At 45.3% G+C, this 11,729-nt stretch overlaps 1 protein-coding gene across 9 annotated transcripts in view; it reads right to left on the reverse strand.

Annotated features, from left to right (window-relative positions):
- SLC25A13 (solute carrier family 25 member 13) overlaps positions 1 to 9,552 on the reverse strand; it is a 93,875-nt gene extending 84,323 nt beyond the window's left edge. The window contains exons 1-4 of one of the 9 annotated variants that reach the window (XM_046925894.1): positions 9,507 to 9,552; positions 7,510 to 7,524; positions 3,902 to 4,084; positions 3,080 to 3,286 (exon numbers count right to left, since the gene is read on the reverse strand). In XM_046925894.1, coding sequence (XP_046781850.1) covers positions 3,080 to 3,112 — 33 coding nt within the window. In that variant the 5' untranslated portion in view covers positions 3,113 to 3,286; positions 3,902 to 4,084; positions 7,510 to 7,524; positions 9,507 to 9,552. Of the gene's footprint in view, positions 1 to 1,935; positions 2,679 to 3,079; positions 3,287 to 3,901; positions 7,407 to 7,509; positions 7,596 to 7,714 lie in introns of those variants that run through there. The other 8 variants (XM_046925891.1, XM_046925889.1, XM_046925900.1 and 5 more) reach the window with 8 other exon arrangements.
- Between the last annotated feature and the right edge of the window lie 2,177 nt (positions 9,553 to 11,729).

Raw genomic sequence — 11,729 nt, forward strand, 5'->3', positions numbered from 1 at the left:
TTCATTGCCTCAACAGAAAGAACATCAAACATCAGACTCAGGAGGTAAGACAGGCTCATACAGAAGTCTGTAGCATCTTCTGAAAACAAGAGGCTATTTGGACACTGCTTGACTGAGATCATGGTTAAGAAGCCAAACTGTATCGCCTTCTCAGCTGCCATAGCTAACATTTAGGTGTAAGTTAGAGCTTCGTTTTAAGGAGGGCAAACTGATGGCAAGCCCCAGACCCCTCCAAAAACCTACATCTAAATTCAATTCAATTGCTTGACAAGGAACACAGACCGTTAGGCATCAGGCTGCTGTGAGGACATCTCCATCCCACAGACAAGAGTTGTGGGGAACAAAGAAAATATGTCACTTAGGAAAGGAACCAGATTTTTGAGTGATGAAAGCAATCATAACTTGCAGCAGCACTATTTATTACAACAAACTCTGATTGCATTTAATACAACAAACTCAGACCTCAGGCTGGAGATCTAAAAACCAGCAGCGAAACAAAAATACCTAAAGAGAATCCAAGAAACTGGTAGTAATACTGCCTATAAATACCAGCTGTAAGAGCAGAAAAGGTTTATATTGCCAACCCAGCAATTCAGAGTCCTAAACATCACAAAGAGAGCTGTGATGGGAGCCCTCATCAAAGCTCCGAGGCAGATACACACTTCAGCTCTGGCCTTTGAGATTGGGCCTCCCGCTGAAGGGATGCACAAGGTACCAACATAAGTCATACATGGAATGGTAGGGAGTGAGACAAGGGCATACAAAGGTCACAGTCACAAAGGCAACAGCAACCTAAAACTCAAAGGCACAAAGTTTTATCTATATACCTATGGATATTTCAGAAAAGGCCACAATGCCTACCAATTCAAATGTGCAACAGTATTTCAAAAACAAGCAAAATACAGAGTCTATTGCCTCACTTGGAAGGTTGAATAATCTTCATCACTGGGATAGATCCCCCTATCTCTCCTATGTTTCTGAAGTAATAAAGAAGCTTCAGAAAACTAGGAATTCACCTGTTGCCTCACACCTGACTGGCTATGATTGCAGTTGTCTTTTGCGTGCCATTTACCTCTACGCTGAGCTAAAACTGATCAGCACAAATCACATGTGTTGGAACTTGCTGGGCTAATCAAAGAAAATGCAGGTATAAACTTGAATATATAAACCAATCAATCAGAGATACATCCTTAAAAACAAACAAACAAAAGAAAAACAGAAACCACAACACTCCACCATCTGCAAGAGCAGCCTTATTTCTTATTTCTGTTTCTATGGAAAATTTGCATTCAAGTTTTCCCTTTAAACACATTCCTGTGAGTGCAGTTACTGGGCTATGCAGAGAAAATGGGACAAAAGTCTTCCAAAGAGCCTGGTATAAAATCTAAGAGGAAAACAGTGTAAGAGAACTAATGATGACAAAGGTTTCTTGGTGTTTCAGTTCCATTTTCTTACTTTCTTCTAACCACGTAGTCTGACTGTTGCCTCCAGGCACTGAGATAAACAGTAGCAGCATTAGTTGACCAAGTAGTTCCATAACAACCTTGGAAGTTTGTCTCTCAAACTTAATGTTACATCCCCAAGGCTATATTCTTGCACCACATTAAGGGAAAAGGCCCCAGCATCTGCACAATTATCCTTCCCATCATGAGCGAAGCATGAAGGGCTGTCAACAACTGAATTGCCTGATCCATGGAGACCAGGACAGACATAATTTGTGTTAAATAAAAAAATAAAAATAGAAAAAAGAAACCAATAATTCCTTCTCATTTCTATGCTCAGAACTACGCTATACTAAGTCACTATGGAAGACAAACAGCACCATGCTGTTTTACTGTGACTTAAGGCAAATAACATCAAACAAAAGATCATCCAAACCCAAAGAAATTAATGAACAAACAAAGTTATCTACTTTCTGCCAAGTCAGCTACTCACTTCAATTCACCATGGCACCATTACATTTCTCTAGTACAGCTGCTGCACGCTCATTAATACCCACGTCGAATCAGTGCTTCAGGGTTACTGCTGGCTCTCAAAGCACAATGATCAGGAGGTTCAGGAATCACACGGTGTCTCCCCAAGCCAAAGGGCACCTCTGCAGCAGCACAGCAGCTGCAGTGGGCTCAGCCACAGCTCAGGGCAGGGCAGCGCGGACCAGAAGCCAGGCCTGAGGCCAGGGCCGGCCCAGCCTGGGGCTCCAAACAAGAGCAGACAACCCCTTGAAGCTACAGGAATAACAATGATATTTAGGAGATTCCAAAATTATTTCTTGACAGGTTTGGCTGTCTGGTCAAATCTCATTGCTCTCTCTATGAATAAAACGCTTGTTTGTATAACTGCAAAATGCATTTTGTTCAGCCTCCCAGTGTCAGACCCATGAGCACACTCCGCTATCCCAGTCACAGCATAATGCAAAATCTGTCCCTCAATGAGCAAAACCAGCACATGCGGTTTAGGATTTTCAGGATTCCTGAAGTTCCAGCACCGTGCACATCCAAGCAGCACTGCAGGCCTGACCAAGCAGCACAGCCATCTCAGACACCATTTGGGATTAGCACTCCAGCCAGGAGCCATGCACAAACACAGTGAGCACTGCAACCCCCCAAAGCATGATGGGAGCTATCAGCCATGCAAAATGCATAAACATGGCGACAGAGAATGCAAATTTCCCCCTCCCATCTGAGAGCCCTAATTGTCAGCGACTGAATGGGTTTCTTGTATTACTAACTACACAGTACTCCTGCCTGACAGAGCTGCAAGGCCTGATGCAAGAAGCTCTGCCAGGGACACCCTTATCTTTTGATTACCCACAGGCTCACTTTGCCTGCTGCTCAGCATGCTGGCATAGCTATTGCAGATAGCTATTCCAGGACAACTCAGATAGGCTTCTTAATTCTACTCCCAAAGCCAAAAGGCTACGAGCCAGGCATGGGGTGTTGATCTACAGACAGCCAGAAGGTGTGTATCTACATTCCAGGCTCTAGTTTGCATGTGACCAAGAGCTACACCAACAAGCAAGGTAGAACTCCAGTGGGACCCCAAGAGTGCACTCACTGGTCAGCAAAGAAACAGTTCTTACAGGCTGCCCTGGACTGCAAGGCATCAGCAGCATGTGAATCCAGCACTTGAGGTTAAGCACCTCACAGGTATCCAGTAAGAAGAGTTTGTTGTTGCCAGGCTTGTGACAAGCTCTATTTCTTCTGTTTCTTCTCTAAACGCACGTAGCTTGGTGTACATGTGTGCACTTCTCCACTCTCTCAAATGTTTCTTTTTCTTTTTTTCACCTCTTTAAAGAAAAGAAAAATACCAACAACCCACTCCTTATGAGCAATTTCATCCTTTAATACACTGAGTTTTGTGCAAGTCAAGTAACATTTTTGGTAAAGAATATAATTGCAATTGCATGTTTCTAAGGTATTGTAAATAGCATGAAATTATTTTAAAATGTTATGAAAATGCATTTGCAGTGTTCCTTTAAGTGTTTTAACAAAGCTTCCAATGAAATTGCTTTATTCCAAAGCAATCGAAGATAGGGTCTTTTTATAAGGATCTCTTTATCTCCCTACAAATGACTGAGATACAGATATTTCCAGAAAGGGAATGCACCAGAAAATATGCAATCTTACATTTTACAACCTATAGTTATCTAGCACCATAAAACATCAGCTGCTATGTTTTTGAAGACTGCGCTGTAGCTCGAGCAAAACAGCGGTATTACAGAAGTGCCCAGAAGCCTTACACAACTTTAGGTTTGGTGACATACAAATATTCAGGGTCTATTCAGTACTGTCAAGCCATTCTATAGCCAAAGCAGAAGCAATTCAAGAGATCAAAAGCAAAAATGGAGCTAAAATTAAGCAACACGTTCATGCCATCTTCCAGGAAATACAGTATCACATACCTCCTTGTCACAATCCTTGGACAACATAGATAAATAAAATAGACATTGGCCTAAACAAGCTGGTCAGAAGACAGATTGTTATCATTCAGGGATGTAAGCTTGTCTACATTACAGCATCAGGAAGAACGCCTTATCATTTGAAGCACATTTCCAAGAGCATCTCTAACTTCCTGGAACATAAAGCTGCATAGAAAGTGGAATTCATTTCCTGACATGATAAGATCCAGATAACTTAAAAACACTTTTCAGCAGTATCACGATGGAAGAGATGCATGCGAGGATGTATGCATAACTCTCAGCCCAGTAACACTTTCCCAGGGCTACCCTGGAAGTCAGGTTACTCTGCAGCTGATCTTAAAGGGACACTATAGAGGAAAAAGTAAGTTTCAGAAACATGCTAAGAACTCCGGTAATTTCAAGACGTAGTCCCATCTAATGTATTAAAGACATAAATCCACAAAACAGCCCCCACCTTGCTCTGGTAAAGAAAAGGGGGCAAGTACAGTAGCACCCATAAACACACAGGCACAACTAAGACTGAAATGGAACAGTGTAATAAAGCTCCTTTGCAGGGCAGCTGCTCCCCCAGTGCTCACTGCAGAACGGAGCTCTGTGGAGTTTTCCTGCAGGTTATTCTTTCTGAGATTATTCTTACCAGTGGGCCTTGGAAGTGGATGCACACCTTGTAGGGTTAGGTGGTTCCCATGAAGGTAAATGTGCAGGAAAAGAAACAAAATGAAACAAAGCATATGACAATGGTGGGTAGGAGGGGGAAGGAGAGTAAATCACTTGCTTTCTCCTAGGTATGAAGTTACCAAGATTAACATAAATTCTTCATCAGATAAACTCTGGCATCTTAAGAAGACAGGACATAGTAAAAGGTCTCAAGCAGCAAAATAATACACATTTTTCTCTGAGGAGGAGGTGAAAAAAAGAGTTTTATGATACATAAAGCATTTCCGAATTTACAAGCTTACGCCCAGCGACACAACAGCAAGCAGTGCTGGACTCATACAGACCAGTAAGGGTAACTTCCCCTTGGGTCTTACACAATGCTATCACAGCCAAAGAAATGTGACCATGATGTACTGAAGTGTCATGACACTATTAAAGCACAAACTGAGTGATGATTTGGGGAAGTAGAGGTTCTCTCCTTACTCATCAGCCACTTGTTTCCCACAATGTCGCTGGCGTTGTTGGGTGTCCGGAGCCTATCCACAAGGGACTACACTCCCTTTGGGGACACAGAAGCCCATCACGATGCTAGGATCCCTCACCTGTTCACTTTTGAGGGCCCATGTAATACAATGCAATTCTGCTATGCCATTTTGAAGGAGGAAGGGAAGAACAGTGTTATCTAAGGCAAGAAGAGCTAATTCAGTCTGTATCCAGACACAACCCAATCTATTGCTAGCAAGGGGGAAAGGAGCATGGGAGAAGGAGCTGAATGAAGGAGGTGCAATGCAGATGGATGATGCAGAAAAGGAGCATACTGGGTATCCGTGATAGCAAGATAGCACTTCTGGCATGGTTGCATCAGGATCTAATGGTTCTGGCATTGTCTGGAATCATGTTCTCCTTGAATCTTATTGTCATGGTATTCATATTTCAACCACTGCAAACCCAGACCTCATCAATTCAAATGGCACCGGGCCACTTGTGCACACAAAAAGGACCAGAGGCAGGGCCAGAACTCCAGTGAATTCAGTCAATGCAATGCATCTTGTGGGACTGGGGCCTTCACTGTGAAACATCGGACCACACTTACACCAGGGCACACAGGGAGTCCGTGATGGGCACTAATGGCCTTCCTTAACAGTAAATATGACGCTACCAGAAACATGTAACTCCACTGACACAGTTTCCAAGGCAGTTAAAAAAAAATAGATATAAGCAAAAAGAGAATAAAAAGTTGTTAAGTATACCCAAATTGTGTAACAGAGTTTATTTCCCAGGCATTAGAAACATCCTAAATATTGTCAAGAAGGTAAGGGCAGCAACCTTATCTACTCATTGATACACTTTGACAGACAGGCTCTAGTCCTTCAAAAGAGTGATGCATGCATTTAATTTGAAGCATGCAAACAGACTCACCGGATACTGAAGTAAGGTTCATGGCTTTACTTGAACAGTTGTTTTACAACTACTTTTTTAGCATATGACATTCATATTACACTTTGTTGATAAGACGATCACTTTTAAACAAGCAGTTTATGCATTCTGGGTAATAGAGGTAACCCAATGGATACAAGTTCACACATGCAGAACAATCACAGTGGAAAAAGACAGACCACAGCACTTAAAGATGTTATCCCATATTAGTGCTATGCAGCTTAAAACAACTGCCAAAAGTTATTCACATGCTATCCACAGCAGAAATGAAGTTCAATGGTGTACAACACTTCCATGCAAAGTCTACAGTTTTTACACAAGTTTCTATGCCTTAACGTGCCTACTGAAATCATTCAAGTTTGGAATTTGCTTTAATACAGTTTTAACTCCTTTGAAGATAGCTTAGTGGCTACGAAGCATAAAGTAAAAACATTACACATACTTTCTGCTGTTACAAATATCAGTTTCTGGCCTTGAGCTGAACAGATAAAGTAGCAAAGTGGCAAAGGCCAAATCAGGTATGTGAACAGGTTTCATTGAGAAGCACCTTAGAACTTCCCACTGAAAATAACTTCATATTTTACCAAGCAGTATGACTTTAAAAAGATATCAAGTCACACCTTGAACATGCATGATACAATCACCATAGCCAGAACTGTGTAATGGTTCGTGGAGGAAGGGCAGCTTACGTTCACTCCGCAGCCACAGCCTATTTAGCTATAAAACATACTCTGGGTGAATCACAGGTGGCATTAGCTAGATTGTGTAACGTGTCTCTTTAAAGGTATCTGACTAAAGGGCAAACAAAGCATGGTGCTTGCATTGTTAAGCACTCAAAAATGAAGAAATAAAGCATGAGATGCTGTGTACAAGCCCATTACAGCACTATACGTGCATTACCATAGTCTTTCCATAAAGCTTGTGTTTTCTGCAATTCAGAGAACGAAGCCAGCACTTAGAAAGACAATTTAGTTATCAGTAGGTTAAAATTCTACTGAACATCTCACCTCTAATTTTACTGGGCACTTGTGCAAATATAATTTGCAACTCAGTTTTCTCAAAGCACTATCAGGAAACACTTCTGAAGACTCCAAACACACATCTGTGTGTAACAGGTAAAAACTTATACACCATATAAACGCTGTACAAGTAGTATGACACTGAGTAACAAACAGTGATGGAAACTCTATGGCCCTGTAATGGACATAAAAGTTTTCACACATACAAACTCTGCCCACTTCTTGATCCCTGAGTGCTTAACTATGCAACCTTAACAGCATCCCATCTGGGCTTTCCTTTTGATAGACCGAATTCCAAGAGTCAGCTTAACATGTCAGCGTTGGAAATCTTGCGAGTGAAGAACAATTACATTCAATTCCAAAGCCTCATATGCCTAAAATGGTATAATTAAAAAAAAAAAATGAAAGGAAGCGGTCATGCAGGATACTGGCAAGGAAAAGGTACTGAAGGAATTTTAGAAAAATCATTCAACTCACCAGTCCATTGTTTGGCTGAGGTGAAAAAGGCAAACATTACTGAGATGCATCAGTGAGGAAGTTAGAACACAAATCAAGGCCCATGCCTGCAAGCACAGGTGAATAACTTAAGGCCCAGAAGTTCTTTATGTGGCAAAGTTATTCATGTGTGTGCTTGCAGAGCCTGAGTTGAGACGTTACCGTTAGAGCACAGAACGCTACTTACATGTTGTTGCTGACAAGAATAAAAGCAGAAAGTCAGCTGAGTTTAACGGCAACTATTTCACCTCGAAAAGATAAAAACCCTTCAAGTCTCACGAGGTAACTTAATAATTAATCCAGTCGAGCTGCTCCCGGTTCTGCTGCTGCTTGGTTTTGTTGCCTTTTTTTTTAACCTAAGTCATTCAAGTCTGTACACAGCTTTCCTCTGAAGTTACCTGAGGGCAGTAAACCCTGCAGTAGTACAAAGTGCTGCACCTCTGTCTCAGAGTGCACCACAGTTGCTTATGACATTCGTAACAAAGATGTATTCTTTTTATTAGGTATATCTTTGCCAAGCTTGGTGTAATATGAAGCATGCTGTATTCAGCCCAGTTTCTCCCCAAGCGTTGAGTCCTTCCCAGGTATTCCAGTAAAGATTCAGGTAATAAACAAAGCTAAAAGAAAAAGGCCACCATGCATACACATGGCATGGAGCACATCTGTATATCCAATTAAGCAAATGCTAGCCACTCATGCAATACATTTAAAGTATATTTGAGTAGTGTGGATTCAAATGGACTGCAGACTGCTTCTTATGGTTCATAAATTCAGTGAAGACTCAAGTCTGAGTTCCATAAGAAGTATCTAATATGTTGGTAGTATGGGCCAGCGGGCAATTAAGAAAAGAAATTGAGACAGCTAAGGTTCGTTTATCCTAATATTGAGGGATGACTGTTTAATATATGTTAGCAAATAAAGAGGAAGAGACTGCTCAATCCATTATAGCTGTAGGTACTTCAGTTCCCAGTGAGCTAGATGCTGACAGGAGTAGTTCCATCACAGCCTTACTGGCATAGAGGAGCACAGAACTCCAGCCAGAGCGTCTGAGCACGTATATGTGTTTGCTTGGCTTTGTTACTGGAAGTTTTACTATTTTTTCACATAAATTTGTCTGTCATTAGGAATGGAATATCCACTTTTAATACGGCCTTCTTTTGGTAGGCAGCCAACCGTGGGGGAGGTGAGGTGGAAGCGTGTTACTGATAAAACTATTTACATTAATTTATTATACTGAAACAGCACAAAAGCCTAGCAGAGCAGTACCCATCTGACGGAAGAGCGGAGAGAGAGGTGAAGCCGGTCAGAAATTATAAGCAAAAGTGAAAACAGCAGGATTCCTCCACAGCCACAGGGAGAAAAGGGAAGAGAAGGCTGCAGGGGACGGCCCGCAGCCGTGCCCGGGCCCGAAGGCAAACACGGCCGGCACCGCGCGCTGGGCCGGGTGCACCTGGTGCCGCGCAGCCCTCACCGCCGGCCTCCGCGCCGGGGCCCCGCCGTGGCTTCCCCACCGCTGCAGCCCCAAATGCGGCTGCCTGCAAACAGCTGCGCACGGCAGCGCTCGGTGGGGCCGGGCCGGGCCGGGGAGGCCGCCCGAAGCGGGCCGCGCCGTGTCGGGCACATGGTGCGTTCCGAGCAGAGAGCAGGCCCGCGCCCCGCAGGTAGAGAAGTCCCCGCCGCGCAGCCTCTCTACCCGCAGGCGGGAGGCCGGCACCTCGCTGAGCGCAGGCCGGGCGGCCGTCCCCGCGGCACGCCGAGCGGCCCCGCTGCCCTGCGGCGCCCCTTCCCCGGGGCCGGCGGTCCGCGGCCGCGCGGAGGAGGCGCCGCCCGCCCTTAAGTTTCGCCAAGGACGGGCCCGAGGTCACGGCCGGCAGCCGCCCGCCTCCCGCCGCAGCCCCTTCCCCGCCGAGACCGCCGCCACCGGCCGCACGCCTCACACCGAGGGCCCGCTGCCCGCCCGCCCGCCGGCGGGGACTTACCTTGGCAGCCATGCTGTGCCCGGCGCAGCCACCCCCTTCCCTCCCCTCCCTTCCCTTCCGACCGCGGCAGGCAGCTTCTCCGCCTGCGCACCAGCCCGCCAGCGCCGGCCGTCACCGCTCTCCAGGCACGGACGGGGCGCGCGGCGCCGCCAGCCCATTGGCTGCACCGCCCGGCCCGGCGCGGCCCGGCGCGGCCCGCGTGATCGCCCGGCACGGCGCTGCCTCAGGGCCGGCGGCCGCGGGAGCGATGCGGCGGCAGAGGCCTCGGAGCCTGGGGGTGCCCGCAGCCTCTCGCTCCTATTCACTTTAATCTGCGGTTGGTGCCCTCAGAGCGCCTCCATCGCTGCCGAGGGGCAATACCAAGGAGCTGCAGAGCCCATACAGACGCTGGAGAGCGGCCCAGCTAACGACTCGTGCTGTTAATCACGGGAAGTTTCGGCCGTGCAGTGAAGAAGGATGCCAGGACGAGCAGCTGCAAGATGCCCTCCAGCCTCGCAGTGCTGTGGCAACCATGTTAGCGTCACCCCTCTCGGCGAAACCCGCTCTCGTGCCCCGAGCTATTTTCTTGCCCATGAGTCAGACTGCTGTTTGCAAGATGCTTAACTGTTGTATTTCAAGACTTTCGTCAGAGATGTACAGAATTAACATAATTTTGATATGCTTCTGGTGCCTGACTGACTGAACGTGACACGCAAGCACCCTGCTGGAACCGGCAGCTGTGTCCAGAATGACCACAGGCACGGCCCGCTCGGCCTCACAGACAGTTTGCAGACCGTCTGCAGCCAGCCTGTCTGGGCGTGTTTGGCAGCACACCACTTGGCACACAGGCCCATGGCAATCACTGGCCCTGCCGATGCCTGTGCTGGTGGCTTCGTGGCCTCTGGCTTCTGGGGAAACTTTAGGCTGGCCGGGGGCTGGCAGCATGGACAAGGAGCTAGTCACTTGTGGGTAGCTAAAGGTTGCTTGGAAGCATTTACAGAGTTGTTGCAAATAGCTGTCAGGCAAGGTTTTGCTTTGCAATAGGGTTATGTTAGTCATAGCTTTGAGGTGGATCTTCCAGCACCTTCCCTAAAGTGAGCTTTGTGAGGATGCTAAGAAGGCTGAAAGCGATACTAAATCTCAAAACCAAGTTGATTACAATGTAAACCATAGCAATTAACTGTTTCTCGTCTTTAATTGTCCTAAAGTGAGACTGTAGAGATCCCTCATGAAAGGGATTCATAAACTCATCTGCTCTTGCCCACTATGCATCTTTGGAGGATGGATCCTTTATTTTGTGTTTGCTTGTGGTAAATTAATGACTTCTTGGTTTCTAGCAGATTGTTCACAGTCTCTTTGTGTGCCTCAGAAGTTTCTTCCATCACTGGTGAGGCCTGGCAGTCTATCTACGTCCTTCGTTTCCCCACTCTTCCAGTTTCTGCTTGCAATGAAACCACCCCGTTTGCTGGATTATCTCCCTTTTCTGCCCATCCTGCATCCTTGTGCTTGCTGCAGGTGCTCGGCTGTACACAGAAAAGCTTCACCTTTTCTTTTGTGCTAGTTCTGCCTGACCTAGAAAACAGCAGCTAGGACAAAGCAGACTCAGAGCCTTCCTCCCAGCACACCTTTTCAAATAAACACACACACACACAAACACATACAAAAAAAACCAAACAGATTATGTATTGTCTATGTGCTAACAACTGGATAAATAAATACTGTCACCTTGTCACAAATGAATAGATAATAGCAGTCCATTTATAAACAACAAAACCAATCTCAGATTATTTTAATAATACCACTACAGAGAGAAAAATTACAGAGAGAAAATAGCATAACAATTGTCTTAGAATACAAATACAACGTTCTGCAAATACACAGAAGCCAGGATATTTAGATGCGAGGCTGAAAGGCTGTCCTATTAAGCTTTATTTTTGTGAAAACAAGCTTCAATGTGATTATTTTTTTCCAAATTGAGACAGCTAAGAAAATTCCTACAGTTCTCACACTATGCTACCACACGGTCTTGAGCCTTATCGAAGAAAAACACAACCAACAAACCTGCATGTGTTTCAAGTAGACTGGTGGTAATATTCAGACATAAATAAAAAACAGTGACTCTGGAAAGCCTCTTTCAGCTGGTCCCTACATGTGACAGCATGTAAGCTCTGCTAGCACTTAATTTCCCAGCCTTTGAGAGCCTCAAGTGCCTCAAGTCCTGAGTGAGCCTTAAGCAGAGTCTTG

Source organism: Gallus gallus, chromosome 2 (genome assembly GCF_016699485.2).
Source record: "Gallus gallus isolate bGalGal1 chromosome 2, bGalGal1.mat.broiler.GRCg7b, whole genome shotgun sequence".
Lineage (NCBI taxonomy): Eukaryota > Metazoa > Chordata > Aves > Galliformes > Phasianidae > Gallus > Gallus gallus.